The 19,637-nt window shown below is 35.2% G+C and overlaps 2 protein-coding genes across 2 annotated transcripts; one reads left to right on the forward strand and one right to left on the reverse strand.

Moving 5' to 3' along the window:
• Window positions 1–5,327: 5,327 nt before the first annotated feature.
• LOC130463012 (zinc finger BED domain-containing protein RICESLEEPER 1-like) lies at window positions 5,328–6,412 on the reverse strand. The gene is made up of 2 exons (XM_056832025.1): window positions 5,527–6,412; window positions 5,328–5,416 (listed from the first exon to the last, which is right to left on the reverse strand). The coding sequence occupies exons 1-2, from the start codon at window positions 6,410–6,412 to the stop codon at window positions 5,328–5,330; spliced, it is 975 nt and encodes a 324-aa protein (XP_056688003.1).
• An 8,102-nt stretch (window positions 6,413–14,514) lies between these two features.
• Window positions 14,515–16,473, forward strand: LOC130463013 (uncharacterized). Its single transcript, XM_056832026.1, has 3 exons — window positions 14,515–14,605; window positions 14,691–15,448; window positions 15,613–16,473. Exons 1-3 carry the CDS (start codon window positions 14,515–14,517, stop codon window positions 16,471–16,473), a joined length of 1,710 nt encoding a protein of 569 aa, XP_056688004.1.
• The last annotated feature ends 3,164 nt before the right edge of the window (window positions 16,474–19,637 follow it).

Below are 19,637 nucleotides of genomic sequence, written 5' to 3' on the forward strand. Positions count from 1 at the left end.
GGGATCGAAAATGCCATTTTTGGGCATAAATGGCCTATATCGACCCAAATGACTCATTGGCTTGCATAACGAACTTGAAATGAGTCTTATAAACATATAATTAATCATATGAATCATGAAAAAGATTTAGAAAGTGTGTTTAGGTTCATTTGTTGATATTTGGGATCGAAAATGCCATTTTTGGCCAAATATGATCTATATCGAGCTAAGTGAGCCTTAGATGTGCATAAAGAACTTGAAATGAATCTTAGTACACTCAGAAAGTTTTTTTCGCGAATAATATAATTTCTGTTTTCGCATATGAAACTTAATTTAATTTATTGGTTTGCATGTACGTTGTTCTTTTAAAGGTTTTTACAACTCCAAGGGGAGGGGCCATTTGCCAAGGAGGAGTTGGATGAAGTTAGAGACAAGTGGGCTACTTACTTCAACGATTGTGAACTACCCTCAGTGTAATAAATAGAGCATGCTTGTAGTTATTCGTGACTCTTACATTATTTTGTTATTTATCGATTTAATTAATTACATTTGAATTAATTCGGTAATTTTATTGGAAATTTGAAATTTATGTCATTTTTGAGGAATGTCAAGCTCATGTTTGGTGAAACAGTATTCTATAAATTATAATGCAGAATTTTATATTGCAAAATATCCGGAATTATATTGCAGATTTTTTTTAATAATTTTTTTTTTTTAAAAAACTCAAAAGTTACCCTTGTTTGCAACAAGAGCAACTTATGTGAAGCTTATAAGTTGCCCTTGTTTCAAATAAGAGCAACTTATGTAAAGCTTATAAGTTTCCCTTGTATGTAACAAGGGCAACTTACAAGTTTCACATAAGTTGCCCTTGTTGCAAACAAGGGCAACTTATAAGATTATAAGTTGCCCTTGTTAAGGGCAACTTTTGATAATTTCACAAAAGTGACCCCCCCATATGTTGCCCTTATAATTGGCAACTTATAAGCCTATTTTAAGGGCAACTTATGATGTTTGTTCCTCTAGTGAGATCTAATATTATAGATAACAGATCTCTTATGTATCAAATGACCCACTTTAAAATTGGAGGGAAAAAAATAAAAGATCCGGTATTTAAGTTAACAGGTCTCTAGTGTGTAAAAGGCCCCACTTTCTCTCACGTACAAAATAAATTAAGAGAATCAAGGGACTTGTGTTTTAACTAAACGGGTCTCTACAATGTCTCATGGCCCGCCACGTTTATTTTTATAAAAAATTAATTAAAGAAAAGACATGTGACTTAAAATAACGGGTCTCCAATTTCATTTTGTCCCGCGCCAAACCACACTCGCTTCTTTCTCTTTCCTCAAATGTTAGGGTTACTGTTCCATTGGCAAACAACCTCACCACCAGCGACCTCACCATCAACGACGACCTCACCATCAACGGACACTAGTAGAAAAAACCCTTATTGCAGCGGGCTTTTAGACCCTTGTTGCAGCGTACATCGTATGCTGCAACTGGGGGGCCTGCAACAAGTCTGAACTTGTTGCAGCGTACAATGTTCGCTGCGAAAAGTACTTTTTTGCAGCGTACATATGCATGTACGCTGCAACAAGTGCCAAAAATTTTGCCAAAATCTCGACTTGTTGCAGCGTACGAATTCTTGTACGCTGCAAAAGACCCCACCTGTTGCAGGGTACATCTATTTGTACGCTGCAACAAGTTTGGAATTTTGCCAAATTTTACACCCTTGTTGCAGCGTACACATATATATGTACGCTGCAACAAAACACTTTTGGCGGGAAAATTTTAATCTTATTTAGGGATATCTAGAGTGCCTTGCACCAAATATAGAAACCTGTCACAACAATAATAATATCGCAACCTGTATAACAATTATAAAAACAATAACTGGTGTTTTGTATACTATATATCCCAAAACAAAGTGCATGTAGTACATTTAAATATATGTACATTCAAATTTCAACGTACACATACATTTTAATATAAAAGATTGTTCTATAACATCTAAGCCAACTCGATCAAACGCGCTCAGGCCAATAATAAATACTTGCTGGTAAAAAACTTAGCCCATTGCTCACGAACCACATCAATTTCCTCACTAGCATAAGGCGCATTCCTCATAGTATAGACCTTCAAAAACAAAAATTTGATGGGAGCATTAGATTAAATGTCATTTTAGTCTAAATATGACCTATACAGACCCAATGAGCCTTAAATGTGCATAAATAGATTGGAATGAGTATTGAAAACTTTAAAACTAAGCATATTAATCATGTAATAAGTTTGAAATAAGTCATTAGGTTCTTTAGTTCAAAGTTTGGAACGAAAATGTCATTTTAGTCTAAATATGACCTATAATGACCCAATGAGCCTTAAATGTGCTTAAATAGATTGGAAGGAGTCTTGGAAACATAAAACTAAGCATATTAATCATGTAAAGGGTTTAAAATGAGTCTTTAGGTTCTTTAGTTCAAAATTAGGAGCGAAAATATCTCATTTTAGCCTAAATATGACCTATAACGACCAAACAAGTCTCAAGTGTGCATAATAGATCGGTTTGAGTCTTGAAAAGTTCAAAATGATCATATGAATCATGTAATAAGTTTGAAATTAGTTTTTAAGTTCGTTAGTTCAAAGTTGGGAGCGAAAATGTCATTTTAGTCTAAATATGACCTATAACGGCCAAAGAAGTCTCGAATGTGCATAAATAGATTGGATTAAGTCTTGGAAAGTTAAAACTAATCATATGAATCATGTATTAAAGTTTGACATGAGTTTTTAGGTTCGTTAGTTCAAAGTTGGGAGCGAAAATGTCATTTTAGCCTAAATATGACCTATAACGACCAAACAAGTCTCAAATGTGCATAAATAGATTGGTTTGAGTCTTGGAAACTTAAAACTAATCATATGAATCATGTAATAAGTTTGAAATGAGTTCTTAAAATCGTTAGTTCAAAGTTGTGAGCGAAAATGTCATTTTAACCTAAATATGAACTATAACGGTCAAACAAGTCTCAAATGTGCATAAATAGATTGGATTGAGTCTTGAAAAGTTAATAATAATATTATTAATCATGTAGTAAGTTTGAAATGAGTTTTTAGGTTCGTTAGTTCAAAGTTGGGAGCGAAAATGTCATATTAGCCTAAATATGACCTATAATGGCCAAACAAGTCTCAAATGTGCATAAATAGATTGGATTGAGTTTTGGAAACTTAAAACAATCATAGTAGCCTAAATATGACCTATAAGTTGGAAGTGAGTTCTTAGGTTCGTTAGTTCAAAGTTGGGAGCGAAAATGCCTCATTTTAGCCTAAATATGACCTATAAGGACCAAACAAGTCTCAAATGTTCATAAATCGATTGGATTGAGTCTTGAAAACTTAAAATAGTCATATTAATCATGTAATAAGTTGGAAGTGAGTCCTTAGGTCCGTTAGTTCAAAGTTGTGAGCGAAAATGTCATTTTAGCCTAAATATGGCCTATAATGGCCAAACAAGTCTCAAATGTGCATAAATAGATTGGATTGAGTCTTGGAAAGTTAAAACTAATCATATGAATCATGTAGTAAGTTTGAAATGAGTTCTTAAGTTCGTTAGTTCAAAGTTGTGAGCGAAAATGTCATTTTAGCCTAAATATGACCTATAACGGCCAAACAAGTCTCAAATGTGCATAAATAGATTGGATTGAGTCTAGGAAAGTTAACAATAATCATATTAATCATGTAGTAAGTTTGAAAGGAGTTTTTAGGTTCGTTAGTTCAAAGTTGGGAGCGCAAATGCCTCATTTTAGCCTAAATATGACCTATAACGACCAAACAAGTCTCAAATAAGTGACCCTTAATTTGGTTTGCTAATCATACCGCGTAATCCAACCAACTTGCTAATAATACTCTATATCAATGCAGCAACCCAAAATGGGGTGAAATCCGTTAAAACAATAGCACATTAACACCATAAATGGTATAGAAATCCATATAGTCTTATACTCTATATCGATGTTTCTGATTCCTAATAATAAAAACAAAACAAATTCATAATCTACATTGAATCTAGAGATGAAATAGAGGTTATAAAAAAGTAATGGTTGTTACCTGAAGTTTACTGATAACTTCTTGTTGTTCTCTTGCTCGCCTCGAAGCAGCATCTGATGCTCGTTTTAATTCTTCTTCAGCCTCGGACTGAACCCTTTGTAGTGAAGCTTTCAGATCTGCAGCAGTCTTTTCTCGCTCTTCTCTTCTTTGGTCACGCTCTTCATCTAGCTGTGTTTTCAGTTCAGCTATAGATGCTTTCTGGCGCAACAAGCAAACCACAAAAAGGTTACTTTCTTTCTTGGACAATTACACATTTACACAGAATTTCTTAGCCCTGCTTTAGACTACAATCAACAAATTCTTCTCGTAGAAGGAGAAAATAGGAAGAGAAAGAAAAGGAGATAAAAAGAAGTTTCCCCTTGTACTTTTTCTTTGTCAAGAACTTTCCTCATTCTTCTCGTTTCACTTTCAATTTCTTCCATTCTCTAAATAAGAAGTGCAAAAGGGAAACTAATCAGCTATGGAAAAGAAAATGTCATCAGCAATTAGCATTATATTGACAAATGAAGTTGGATATAGCACAAAAATACTAGAGCTGATCATTTGCGGGTTTGGACGGGTAATGGACGGGCCACTTCCCCAAAAATCTGTCCAACGGGTCTAAAAATATTGCCCTTACCCGTCCGCTAAGTATGATGTTGATTTCCCTTACCCGCCCTTTATATAAGAGCGGGCGGCTCGCGGGCTAACGGGCTTTTAAAGCATAAAACATGAATTATCAATCTAAAGTTATCATAGAATAAAAAAGGTAATTTTTAACTCAAATTACTACCTGCTTGTACCTGCTTCAAATTTGAGTTAAAAATTACTACCTGCTTTAACATAAATTGACGTGATTGTACCTGCTTCAAATTTGCAGCTAGAATTTTTAATTTTAACAAATTTAGAACTCTAACCACATACTGAAAGAGGCACCAAGCCCCATAGAAAGTAGTTAAATTACAAAGCTAAATTATCCAACTTCAAAGACACAAATTACATCCAGTATCGTTCCATAATCAGCGTGCAAATTTCTGAACAAGAAGGAAACATCCATAGAGGAAGATAAGAGATGGTTTTTAAGCAACAAGATCATCCATCCAACATTGAATTCAAGCATCAGCATTGTGTTTCTCAAGAACTTTCGTCACCTACAACAAAAACAAAAGTAAGATTGAAATTATCCTACTACTTTATTAGAGTATAGAGATTTAAACCAGAAAATAAAATGATTAATACAAAAAGAATAAAATTACTAACTTACCTAATCATTATTACTCAATACTAAGACACTCATCATCTTCTTCTTCTTCTTCATCGTCGTCAACAGACAATTCCCCATAGCCAAAGAATTTTGATGAACCTCCAAACAAAAAAATCAATACCAAAATAGTTGCAAAATAAATCAGTTTTTTTTTTTAATATTTTAATGTAATGAATTGAAGATGATAGAAAAGTAATTTAGTAACTTACCTAAGTTAAGACCTTTTGCACGTAACCAATCTTCAGAACATGCAAGAGCTTCTATTGTCTTTTGCCCAAGTGAGGCTCTCCAAGGATTTATTAACTTCTTTCCCATACTAAAAGAAGATTCTGAAGGAACCGTAGAGATGGGAATAGTCAATATGTCACGAGCCAAACATGCAAGATTCGGATAACGGACAGAATTTTTGTTCCAATATGACAGCACGTCACATTTTTCTGTCACATCCGGATTCTTTTCCTCTAAATAAATCTCCAATTCACTCTTGACATTATCTGCTTTCCTTCTCTTACTCAAGAATACCTTATAATCATGTATTTCATCCATTTGTTCCGCATTACTTCCAACAACAGTAGAAATACTAGGGGCACCACTACTAGTTGCCAGATTAGGAGAACTAGCAGTATGGACATCTTTGTACTCATCAAACAAATCAAACAAAGTGTTTCTAACACGTTCAACCATTTTCTTAGCATATACCTCTCCAAACAACTTTTCATAGCAATTTTCAACTCTGCCTAGTTTTAATCGGGGGTCCAAAACAGCAGCACACGAGAGGACAAGACTATAATCAAACCAATATTTATCGAATTTATCCTTCATAGGTTTGACCATAGAAGACAAGCTACTTAAGGGTCCGTTTGTAACATCTATCAACTTTTTATGGATCCTCCATACACCATCAAAATAGAGATTTGAAGTCGGGTGTTTTGAAGCCGAAAATGTATTTGTAACATCATAAAAGAGCTTCAAGAATGCATGCAATTCACAAACTCTAACCCACTCTTCCAATGTGAGAGCAAACACTTTAAGATCCTTATCCAGACTAACCACATGATCAATAACATCTCTAAAGAAAATGAAGCGGTCAAGCATTAAAAATGTAGAGTTCCATCTAATACAATTATCTCCACGCAACTTTCTTGTTTGTTTTTATACCAAAACTTGTTTCAGCAACACTATAAAACTTTTTCTTCTTTGGGATTGAATGCTTAAAGTGTTTCACTACACTTTTAATCTTGATAACAACATCATCTATGCCCCTTTAATCCAGCTTGCACTACAAGATTTATAATATGACAAGCACATCGCAAGTGAAAGAATTCCCCATCATAAAACAAACAGTTTTTCCTTAGAAGATGAGCCTTTAAAGAAGAAATCATACAATCATTGTAAGATGCATTGTCTACTGTAAAACTAAATATCTTATGATCAATTTTCCATTGACCCAAGCATAATGCAATCTCATCCGCAAGAGAAACTCCATCAAACGGTGGTGTTAAAGCCCCAAATTTGATTATTCTCTTTTGTAATTTCCAATTAGCATCAACCCAATGAGCAGTAATGCACATATATTCATCATCTGTATGTTCACTTCTCCAATTATCATTGGTAAAAGCTATACGACCAGGAGCATTTTGCAAATCATCCATAACAATTTTTTTTCATCATCATAATATCTCAAAGTGTCTCTCCTTAAAGTATGCCGACTAATAGTATTAAATTGAGGGCACATAGTAGAGACCATATATTTGAACCCAGGTTCTTCACATGTAGCAAAAGAATGAGCACCAGATACAACATAAATGCAAATAGCCCTACGTACTTCCTCAAAATTAATATTAGGATTTTTCAAAGACATGTTGCTAATGCCCCCACTAGATGGATTAGATGAAATACAAAAGTTCCTAATATCATGGTTTATGCGTTTTGGACATTTATCAACATGTCTTTTGAGATGAGACGTACCACTGCTATTATTTGCTGTAAAAATCATCTTACAGTGGTTGCAAATAGCTTGTATGCTCCCATCTTTTAATATTTCACGAGCCATAGGCTGCCAAACAACTGATTTTAATTTTCTACCACGAGCATTGACTGGAGGGCCCTTATTATTGCATGGAATTTCATCTTCATACTCCCCCAAGTCAAGTGGATTGACAGAGCTACCTTCTGCCATGGCTCTGCAAAATTGTTGGCATGAAAAAAAGGGAAATTAATTGTCTAAATTTGAAAGAAATATTCTTAGTAATTTCGTATGAATACAAAACAAAAAAAATCATATACCCAAATAAATTCTTTAATTTCTATTTCTTATATTCTTCAAACATACTCGTATGTCAGTTACATCGATCCGGAAATTTTAATAATGACTACACCGTATGAAATCAATGAATCATGGAAATTTATTAACATAATGATCATATATATTAAAATTAAACTGCAAAATAACATTGTTTATTTGGTTTTAAAATTAAAACATACAAGATCAAAAAATTACGGAGTATTTATTTTAGAAAAAAATAAAATGAAGAACAATGAATTGTGAGATACGGTGGTACTGTACTACTGTGGTAGGAACCCAAATCAACAACACAAAGTCACAAACTAATAAAAATGAAAACAACAAATTAACTAAAAGCCAAACGGACCATTACTCAATATTTTCATGTCACAAAGTTTAGAAGATATTATGTACTCCACCCATTAACAAAGCCAAATTAAGTAAACTTTAAAAGTACAATATTGGCACAGTAATTCCAACAATCATAGAATCCCTCCAAAAAAATACAACAATCATAGAATATAGAATATTTATCAATAATTCAATAGTAATAAACAAAAATAATTAGACAGCTCGTGCTATGAGGTACAGAAGTAGATTCATTAAATAAGTTTATGCTAGACTATTTGAAATTTTGAAGTATGAACTTACATGTAGGTCGCCGTCTCCGCGTCCTCGCTGTGCTCCGAAATCCGAATAGCTTAGTTGATGGAAATTGGAGAGGCAATGGTGAAGAAGGAGAAATGAAGAAGGTAAGAAACTAAGAATTGAGTTTTTGTCTTTTGGGTGTGAGTACTGGTGTGACGGCTGTTGTGAAAAAATGGAAGGGTTAGTTGAGTTTAGGGTTTCATTTAGACAATGAAAGGTTAGATAACTCCAGAATGTTCTTTTTTTCATTTATTTTCCTATGTAAGACAACAATAAAATTTTAAATAATATGTATTTTAAATTTAGCGGGTTGGGCCGGGCCTAGCGGGTTACCCCGCCCATGATTAGCTCTAAAAAATACATACTGTTGTTTTGAGAGCAGAAGACTGTTGTTCGACTAATACTTGAGCCTCACGCTGGCGAACTCTGTTGTCAGAGAAGACCAAATTCTGTCTAGTGTCTTCCTGTTATGAGTCAAATTTTAAGTAACGCAAGATGTAACTGATGCAACCCAACCCCAGAACAAAAAAGGCCCAAAAGATAATAAAGTGGTATGGCCTTTTTCTTTGTCAAAATTCATTTCGTGCTTTTCACAGTTTTTGTTCTGTCGAGAATCTGGACTTACCTCTACGGTAACAGGATCGTCACTCATTGTTTTCCCTCAAACCTCTAACGAACATCTTAGTTTCTACTTCCCTAACATCGGTTTGGTTGTTTGAGATTAAAGCTACTGTGAAAGAATAAGTCCAGATACCTAAAAACAGAGCGAAGATGACTTTGATAAACTCTTCGATAACACCTTTGACCTAAAAATGGAGAAGAATCGTCAGTGATACAAATATAAGTTACACAAGAAGGTAATAGAATCAACATATGATTTCCCTTGAAAAAGTCAACTTCACTCGGCATAAAACACAAACAATACAATTATATAAGTGCCCAACTAGGAAATGGGGGTACCTCCAAAGGTAAAGTAACGACCAGAGGAGCACAGACTTCAGGTAAAAGAAACTCCAGTGGGAACATATATTGTTTTTACCTGGACAGAGAAGAAACAATAGCATCACAACAGTAGTTCATCTATTAGGTTTTTCGAAGAGTATATTTATCACAACTTAGAACTTAGAAGAGAGAATCATGATTATGGATTTATGGGTTCAATAGATTTTTATCAATTCAAGTGACCATTAGTTGAGTAGCATATATGCATCATGATCATACGTACAGCGGTATAGTCGTGTTTGGCATTAAATTCTCCATTAAATGCTCAAGGAGTCGTGGTAATTACCTGTCTTCACCAAACATCAATTTAGCACTCAGTTTATTTAATTCTGCAAGCCCATTGATTGGGAGGTATTCTTTAACTCGAGACCTACACAAAAGAACATATATCGATCATTTTCCTTATCTAGAAGGAGATCCAACTTATACTTACACGGTTACACCACCTAAAAGACTTGCCTATCATTAATAAGTTGCTGCTCAGCTCGTCTCACTACATTTAAAACCAGAGGTTTACCTTTCTGAAATAAGAAGGAAAAGCTATTAAATCATTAACACAAGTCAGTAATTTAAAACCTAAAAACTTATCAACATTAACTGTATGGAAAACTAGCTTCTCTGAGTAAGAAGAACCGGCCATCTATTTGTTTCAATCACTTTGATCAAATTTTCAAGGAGCATAATCTTAATGCAAATGGTAGTATTTGGTGCGCATTTACCAGAATCTGTTTTAAGAAGCTATTGTGAAGTTAGGATACAGAAAACTCTGGTCATGGAAAACAAGAACTACCCTTAAATAGCGCCAGCTCACAAACTCATGATCAAATGAATATGAGGGAAATATTTACCTCAGTTCGATAAGCACCGACACCTCGATACAACTTTACAGAACTTGGGTCTTCATTGTATGCAACAGTTACCTGTTAGTAGCATTTTAAACCGAAAACAAGTAAGCTCAGCTAAACATCCATGTTACAGAATATCCCAGACTAAGTACTTTTCAAAAACAAGTCTGTAAGAAGGAAGATGGTAGGGAAAATTACAGCAGCAAACGAAGAAAATGTCTACATAAGAACCTCTCTATTTTAATAAACACCATCCCTCCAAAACCGAAGAGATTTTGAGGGGAAAAATGGAGCTGTCCTTCCCCCTCCCCTTTCTCTCCCCTTCCTTTCCCTTCTATCAATCTATCCAAACACACTATTAGCTCATAATCTTTCTAGAACCACTATATGTCCAACTAACAATGAAGTACATCAAGTCCTCATCACTTACATGATCATGGAACACAATACATGTAAATCCTTCTAGGTACCTAGCCAAATTTACCCAAAAAAAACACAACATATGTCTTACAAAATATTTCTTCTTCACCAAGGGCCAATCATATATCCTAAATTCAAATAATTCGGTTTGACATAAAAATTGAAACTTCAAGAGTTGAAGTGCCAACCAGTTACAGAATATATTAGATGCTAGAATTCAATTTTCTGTGCAGAATTAATAGCCACGTTGACAGTGTAATTTAAACTAGTGATATGACATCTAATCCGGGATGGAAGTTGTACATGAAACATCTCAAATCAAAACCAAAAGAAGCATATGAAGCATAATTGCACAAATTGTCATCAACCAACTCCAAAAAATTGCAAAAACTAAAATCTTTATGTAAAAAAAACTAATAAAAAGAACTAAAACAAACCCATTAATCAAACACAAATAAAATTCACCAAATGTCCAAAAAATATAATTAGATATATCAATACCTAAATGCAGTTGTTGAAATCCAGACAAGTACGATGATAGATTCCTGCAGGCAGTACGATCATTGCCCCTTTCTTCAACGATATGCGTATCTATTCATCTTCACCAATTAAGTGCAAAGAACGACTTGAACAACTAGGTAAAAAAAACCAAAAAAAAAAACAGAATTGTAAAACCCTAATTCTGAAAACGAAAATCAAGAGGGGACAGGAAGATAATTACTTGTTGCGGCGAGGACAATGACGGCCGAGAAAGCACCGGAGAACAAGCCGTTCTTTCTTGGAACCACCGGTCGAGCTAGCTGAGTTTTCAGCGACTAGGAGAAGTCGTGGTTCAGCGCAGAGAACGTACAGGACGCGACGGGGGCGAGAAAAGACACTCACCGGCGAGGAGAGTGACGGCGGAGCCGAGCAATCTGAGTTCGACGGCGACGCAGGGCCGAGCAGTCTATGAGTTCGACGGCGACGCAGGGAATTGTAAACTGAGGAAGAAGCTTGGAGTTGAGCGCAAGGAACTCTAAAACTTTAAGATAGATAATTTGTAAAATGAATTAATTATTCAACAATAATAGTACGGAGTATTACAGCAAATAAATTTTGTTACACGAAACTGTTGCAGGGTACAATGTCATGTACGCTGCAACAGTATATAGCTATTGCAGGGGGCTTTTAATACGTACGCTGCAAAAAACTCTTTTGCAGGGGGCAACTAATTTGTACGCTGCAACAACTCTTTAAAGTGTTTGACCCGCGTTGACCTACTGCTTGTTGAAGCGTATTAACACATGTATGCTGCAACAAGGGGGCTGCAACAAGGATTTTTTCTACTAGTGGGAGACCTCACCATCAGCGGTCACCACCAACGGCGGCCTCACCACTAGCGAACTATAAATAGGTTTTTCTTCTAATCACGACTCTCTTCTTCTCTTTAATTTTTGTTTTGAATTTCTGAATTTCTTGTGGGTTTTTTCGAGTTCAATTCGTAATATCTGAATTTCGGGTTTTTACGAGTTTAATTTGTAATTTCTGAATTTCTGCTATAAACTAAGTTTTTTTTTTCCTGAATTTTTCAACTTAAATTAATTATTGATGTTTAATGGTGTTTGGGCCTCTTCTGTGAGATTTTGGTGGCCGTGAATCACGTTGTATTGCTGCAAAATTTGGGGACTTCTGCTATTAAAGAAATTAATATAAATTTCTGGGTAAATGCGAAGAGAAGCATAACTTTTGTTTTTTTAGAGTTTAACATTGTTTTTTTTCTACTAGAAAACTGTTTTCTTCTGTGGCAATTTTTCCCATTTTGTTATGTCATCACTCTTCTTTTAACCTAGAAGTTCTTGGCAAAAAATTGATCTGCTTGCTTCTCAATTAATTGTTTATGCCTTATTTATTTATTTATTGGGTGATGAAAGTATAAACTGGGTGTAATTTTGTGAAACAGGAATGATTTTGTTACATATAGACATATAGTGTGGTGAAATTTGTTAAAACATGTATATTTTATTGTGTAACCAATTAGACATTCTCGCCTTATCAGACTTAATGTGGGTCAATTGGGTTTAATATTACTAGTTCAAATGACTGTTCTTCAATGTAATAGCTAAAAAGTGATCTCAGTTATCTATTTGAGCCTATTGGCAAACTGATAACATCAAAACTCTGAAGCAGTATGAATCTTTGTTGTGTTTGACATTGAAATGAAGTTTGTGGCTAGAGTATCTATGAAGTTTTTAAAGCATCAACATGCACGTCTAAAGCTAAATTAAATTTTAAGTATGCGGGAGGAGTTGATAACGGGGACGAAAAGAATGCATTAGGAAAAAACATTACATTTTGAAAAGTACAACAGCTTACATTAGTATAGGGTGTAATCTGCCTGGAATTCCTCATCCAACATTTGCCAGGGATCCTGTCCCATACTTCCTTGCACCACAGTATCCATTTCATAATCATTTTTCCCTCGTATCTCATGGATATAACTGAAGCACAATAGTCATATGTTATGTTTCTGGTTTATAACACTGATTTTGAATGCAGATTGAGCAATAATTTAGGCTTGGATTATAGGTTGATTGTACATAAACTAATTCGAACTAATTTTTTTATATTTTTTTTTACCATTGTGCTTTAGTGGACCAGAAATTTTAGCAATGTTGGTTGTATTTGTCAAAGTTAGTTGTATTTGTAGTTCTTAAAGATAAAATATTGGTAAATTTTTTTGTTCAATTTGTGAAACAGTCTTGTTCACGATGAAGTGACGTCTCTTTTCTGTTTTGGGTGTTGTATTTGTTTATGTAACTTTATTTGTTTAATCTTACAATTTTTTGTGAACTTGTTTGCAGTAATATTATTATTAATTAATCGATCTTGTTTGTTTTGTTTCCAGGACCCCTTTTAGTTTGTTGGTATTGCTAGTTTCAAGAATCAAATCATCCATTTGTCCTATAAAGGCGTTAATTCATCTACTAGGTGAGCATAATCTCCCGAGTGTCATTCTCCTCTTCTATTCTAATTTAATATGATTTTCTTATGTGTGAGTTTCTAGATTATTTTTTTAATAGCTTTTGTAGTTTCACAAATTGTTTCTTATTAGTTGTTTGTGTTATTTATGTGCCAAATTACTTTTTAAATTTTCTGTTAACCTAGTACAGTACAATAAGTGTGTATTTATGAGATAGTCAACATTTATGAATATATTATGCAATATGTTTTCAATTACATTTGTTGGTGTGTAGAAAATAGAAATGAACCAGAGTTGGATATCAATGAAAAATCCGGGTGACCTAGAATATCAGGCAGGTGTAAGGGAATTCATTAAGTTTGCAGTTAAGAATGGCGGAGGCCGCTCCAAGCTACCTTGTCCTTGTTTCATGTGCCATAATTTCTTGCATAAGAGACCCGAGGAGATACTGAATCATTTAGATAGATGGGGATTTGATAAAACATATACATGTTGGGTTTCATGTGCCATAATTTCTTGCATAAGAGACCCGAGGAGATACTGAATCATTTAGATAGATGGGGATTTGATAAAACATATACATGTTGGGTTTCATGTGCCATAATTTCTTGCATAAGAGACCCGAGGAGATACTGAATCATTTAGATAGATGGGGATTTGATAAAACATATACATGTTGGGTTTGGCACGGCGAATGCCGGGATGAAGCTTCGGTCGGTAACTCTGCGACTAATGTTTGTGAAGGTCATAATACAAATGAGGGAGATAGGTTAGAGGAAATGCTCCATCTAGTCGAGGAAAATTTTGATGAAGATCCTTCCAAATTTGAGAGTTTGCTAAATGACTCCGAAAAGCCTCTGTATGAAGGTTGCACTAAGTATACGAAGTTGTCTACATTAATTAGGTTGTATAACGTGAAAGCAGGTAATGGTTTGACTGATATAAGCTTTGATTTGATATTGGAAGTGTTCAAAGATATGCTTCCGGATGATAACGTCCTTCCATGTCGTACATATGAGGCAAAAAGTCATTAAGCGTTATGGGTTTACCTTCTGAGAAAATTCATGCTTGCCCTAACGATTGCATGTTGTATAGAGATAAGAATGAGTCGTTACATTGTTTCTCAGTGTGTAATGCCTCGAGGTACAAGAAAGAGGAAGGACGAGTCGCGGCGAAGGTATTGTGGTATTTTCCAATAATACCAAAGTTTAAAAGGTTATTTTTCTGATGCGGGAGATGCCGAGAAGTTGACATGGCATTTTGATGATCTAGAAGGTGATGGAATGCTTAAACACCCTGCTGACTCCCCACAATGGAAGTTTATTGATGGGAAATTTCCTGATTTTGCCAAAGAAAAGCGTAATCTACGCCTTGCTTTGTCTACTGATGGGTTCAATCCATTTGGCTCCTTGAGTAGCACTTACAGTACTTGGCCTGTTGTTTTTATTACCTACAACTTATCTCCCACACTTTGCATGAAAAGAAGGTATATGATGTTATCATTGTTGATTTCTGGTCCAAGGCAGGCTGGTAATGATATCGACGTGTATTTGGCTCCTCTAATCGATGATTTAAAGATGCTCTGGGAAACAGGTGTAGAAGTGTTCGATGCACATGGAAATGAGAAATTCAATTTGAAAGCAATGTTCTTCTGCATAATTCAAGATTTTCCAGCATATGGTAATATTTCTGGTTATACAGTTTACGGGGAAGCAGCATGCCCCATATGCATGGAGCAATTCAAGGGACAATGGTTGTACGGATCAGGAAAATATGTGTTTGATAACCATCGTGTATTTCTGCCATGTGATCATCACTATCGATACATGAAAAAGGCCTTCAATGGGGAACAAGAATTTAGAGGGCGTCCTAAGTTCATGTCTAGTGTAGAGGTGTTTGAAAAGATAAAAGATATCCAGATCATATTTGGGAAGAAACATCAAAATCTCTTCTTAAACAAGGGTTTAAGAAGTGTTCAAAATTGTGGAGCTTGCAATATTTGAGGCACTCGCTTGATGTGATGCATATTGAGAAGAATATGTGTGATAGTATAATTGGTACATTATTGAGCATCCCTGGGAAGACTAAAGATGGCACAAAATCTAGAGCTGACTTAAAGAACTTAGGGATCTGAGAGGAACTCCATGCTGTTGATAAGGAGAGGGGTCAGAAATACTTGCCTCCTGCTGCCTATACACTGTCCAGGAAAGAGAAAATCGAGTTATATGAGAGCTTGGCAAGAGTTAAAGTGCCACAGGGGTATTCTTCTAACATTCGCAACCTTGTAAACATGGAAACCTTGAAGCTTGTGGGCCTTAAGTCTCATGATTGTCATGTCCTAATGCAACAATTGTTACCTGTGGCTATTCGTTCAATTCTGCCTAAAAATGTTCGACATGCCATTATCAGATTGTGTTTATTTTTTAATGCCATTTATAGTAAAGTTATTGATCCTAAAGATTTGAAAGCTTTGGAGGATGATATTGTTATAATTCTATGCCAATTAGAGATGTACTTTCCTCCATGGTTTTTCGATATCATGGTTCATTTGACAGTTCACTTAGTAAGAGAGATAAGGTTTTGTGGTCCGGTATATTTGAGAGCTCAATGGGCTTTTGAAAGGAAAATGAGAACATACCAGGGATATGTCACAAATGCTTATCGACCTGAAGGTTGTAATGCAGAACGACTTTTCTATGAAGAAGTACTCGCGTATGCTAGTGAGTTTCTGGTAAATGCAATGAAGATAGGACTCCCAGTATCTCGGCATAGTGGAAGAATGGATGGTCAGGGGACCCTTGGTCGTAAACAACTTGATATGTCTTATGACAATTGGCACAAGGCACATTCATTTATTTTGCATAATGAGGATGAAGTTGCACCATATGTTGAAAGACACATGAGATACTTGAAGAAGTATAATCCACGGGCGAACCAGAAAGCATTAGCCAAAAAACACAACAGGTCATTCATTGCTTGGTTCAAAGTTCAACAGTAGTTTCTGATCGACTTAAGAGTTTAGCATATGGACCCAACTTCAGTGCAACTTATTATTTTGGATATGTTATTAATGGTTGCACTTTTTACACGAGGTTCCAAGATGAAATTAGTACTATGCAAAACAGTGGGGTTACTTTGGAAGCTGATGCTATTCATTTTGCTAGTGCGAAAGATAATAATCCGGTGTGTGCTACTATGCGATACTATGGAGTCATTGAGGAGATTTGGGAGTTGCATTACTCTAGGTTTTTTATTCCTGTTTTCAAATGCCAATGGGTTGACAGTAAAGGAGTTGAAGAAAATAACTTAGGGAAAATATTGGTTAATCTTAAAAAGACCGGTCACATGGAGGATCCTTTTATACTAGCTAATCAAGCTAAACAAATTTTTTATATGACTGACCCCTCTGATAAGAGAAGGTCAGCAGTTATAACACCAAGGTCTCGACTTGCCATCGATGCCACTGATGACTATTTTGATGAAACTATGATGCAGGCTAGTTCTTTGACAAGAAAGGTACAAGTTCAGGATGATAATAATGTTGATGATTCCTCTGTGTATGTGAGAGATGACCATAATGAGGGTGCATGGGTTGAAGGAAAAAAGGAAAAAGAGGGAGTCAAGAGGAAGCGTTCTAGTAAAACATGTAAATATAATGCGTATACTATATATTTTTTGTTTTTTGTTTTTTTCTGCATGTTTTTCCTTTAATGTGCTGTTTTTTTTGTTTTTTCCGTTTTTCCTTTTAAATTAACCAACTGAATTTAATATATGGATTTTTTTGTAGGTGATGGCCAAAAAGAAAAAGCAAGTACGTCTATCCAATGATGATGCGGCATTGGATACTGGAGATTCTGAGAAAACGAGGCGTGAGGATGAGAGGGGTCGTACTGTACTTCATCTGGTGGGAAAAGCAATAAAGGCTGGCACCAAACTCCGTTTGGAATGGCATCCAGTAAAAAGACTTCCTATTGGAGATCACCGATCTCATTTTTCCACCTATATTGGTGTTGTTGTGCGCGAAAGAGTGACCATCACCTATAAGGAGTGGTCTGAAGTTCCAAAAGGACTCCTAGATGAATTGCACGATTCTATCACGGTAAGCAAACATACTCATCTTTGTTATACCTAAAAAAATACAACAGAATCTTAACGGTCTCCTATAATTAATTGTGCAATTGTGATGACTTTTTATTATTTTAAGGGTAAGCTACTGACCTTATACAATTATACTAAAACCAATGGACCACCACCCAGTTTCATACAAGATTCAGTTTTCACCCACATTCTGGAGTTGTTTAGATTTGTCCTCTCATTTCTGGTATATTCTTTACTTGGTGAGGATCTCCTTCTGTATGTCTAAATTCTGAACCGGGGGTCACTTTCTATCAGACTCCGTAACACACTTCACCAGGGCAACTCCCAAACTTGATGCTGATGTTGTCATGAATCAGTCTTTGTACTGTCTACCCTGGAGTAGTTCTGGAACTCCAGTGACTTGGCTCAGTCATCTTATCCTTTTCCGTGGTTGCTGAGATGCCTTGTGTTGCTTCCATGTGCAATTCTTTCACTTGTCATATGCACCAAATCACAAACCAGTAGTCTATTTGTATCCCTGAAGTCTTTTATCAGAGAAGAGCAACCTGAAAGTCTTTCCGACTAAGTTTTGCAGCATGATTGAAGTTTTAGTTTTTACGATATTATTGTTTTTAGTTAAGTCGTCCAAAGATCATTAGGGTATGATGTTATTAGTTATAATCGAATCTTATGAAACATATGTGATCTTTTAATATGCAATGTATTGATTTTAATACAGTTCTTGTCACCAGAATTCCTCCACTGATTTAATTTCTTGTTCGGTCTGTTTTTTAATCCCTGGAGTGGTTCTGGAACTTCCGTGGCTTGGCTCAGTCATCTGATCCTTTTCCATGGTTGCTGAGATGCCTTGTGATGCATCCATGTGTGATTCTTTCACTTGGCCTATGCATCAAACTAGTAGTCTACAAGCTCTGTTAACTACTAGGGCTGTTGTACTGTATTTGTATTCCTCAAGCGTGTTCTCAGGACATAGCATCTTAGGAGATTCTAAACATTCTTTAACAAAATCATGCACAACTTTATCAGTCAGACTCACTACTTACTGACTGGTGCAACAATGATGCTGTTAAGGGTAGTTTACAAATAGTCAAACATAGATGCTTTAGTTCACTTTTGTATAAGAAACAGATTTTGAATTGATAAATGGTCGTAAATGTGTTGGCACGATTACTTATTTACTTTAATAATAATTTTGTATCAATGCAGAGGGGTTTTTTTGTCAATAAGAATCGCAAAGGTGGGATACTTTCAAAAGCTGCAAAGCGATGTAAAGCTTTTAAGACTAGATTAAGAGTTCAATTAATGTATTTAGAAGATGGAACGATAAGACAACAACCACCATGGAAATATTCTTGGATACTGAAACCTGATTGGGATAAGTTTGTGGACTACAGCACTTCTGAGGAGTTCAAGGTAATATTGTTCATCACTTTCTAAACCATATTGTAGTTCATTCTATTGAACATGCTGTTTAGAACAAATTTTCTAGTTTCCAGAAACTGTTAATCTCTTTCGATCCTTGCTTTGTAGTTCCTTGAACTAATTCTATTAAATGATTTGGCTGTTAGTCTTCTGTAACTGCAAGTTATTCCAGGACTTTTTACAATTTTGCTTCTGAATATGTTGTCCTGTAGCTAGTGTCATGTGTCATGCTGCTGGACCCAATGTTCTAAATTTGGTTCCTCTAGAATTATGGCTAATTCATATTTACTTATTAATGACACTAACAAATATAGAGAATAATTTAAGTAGTGTTCTTAGCATCATCAGATATCATTTCTTCCCTACAGTTCCATTTTAAGAATAATGAAATATTTTTAAATCAATGGTAATTGTGCATATGTAATAACTTTACTTGTTGATTAAATTTGTAGGCTTTGAGTGAAATGAATCGTGAGAAGGAAAAGAAGAAGACCTCAAAGTATCGAGGAGGTCGACTTGGCTATCAACATTTTGAAGAACAGATAGTAAGTTTATTTTATATGGTATATATTACTAATGAATATATTTTGGGGTGTTCAACTTTCTCACCAGATACTAACAACAGAAATCGGAATTAATTTT

This window comes from Spinacia oleracea, chromosome 6, assembly GCF_020520425.1.
Source record: "Spinacia oleracea cultivar Varoflay chromosome 6, BTI_SOV_V1, whole genome shotgun sequence".
Taxonomy (NCBI): Eukaryota; Viridiplantae; Streptophyta; class Magnoliopsida; order Caryophyllales; family Amaranthaceae; genus Spinacia; species Spinacia oleracea.

Excerpts from the sequence above, each read along its gene's own strand:
- LOC130463012 (XM_056832025.1), bottom strand. The coding sequence starts at position 6,412 with ATGCTTGACCGCTTCATTTTCTTTAGAGATGTTATTGATCATGTGGTT. Across the intron at positions 5,417-5,526 it reads TGCAAAAGGTCTTAACTTAG|GTTCATCAAAATTCTTTGGC; the intron begins GTAAGTTACTAA and ends TTTTGTTTGGAG.
- LOC130463013 (XM_056832026.1), top strand. The coding sequence starts at position 14,515 with ATGGGTTTACCTTCTGAGAAAATTCATGCTTGCCCTAACGATTGCATG. Across the intron at positions 14,606-14,690 it reads GTTACATTGTTTCTCAGTGT|GTTATTTTTCTGATGCGGGA; the intron begins GTAATGCCTCGA and ends AAAGTTTAAAAG. Across the intron at positions 15,449-15,612 it reads TAAACAAGGGTTTAAGAAGT|GAACTCCATGCTGTTGATAA; the intron begins GTTCAAAATTGT and ends GGGATCTGAGAG.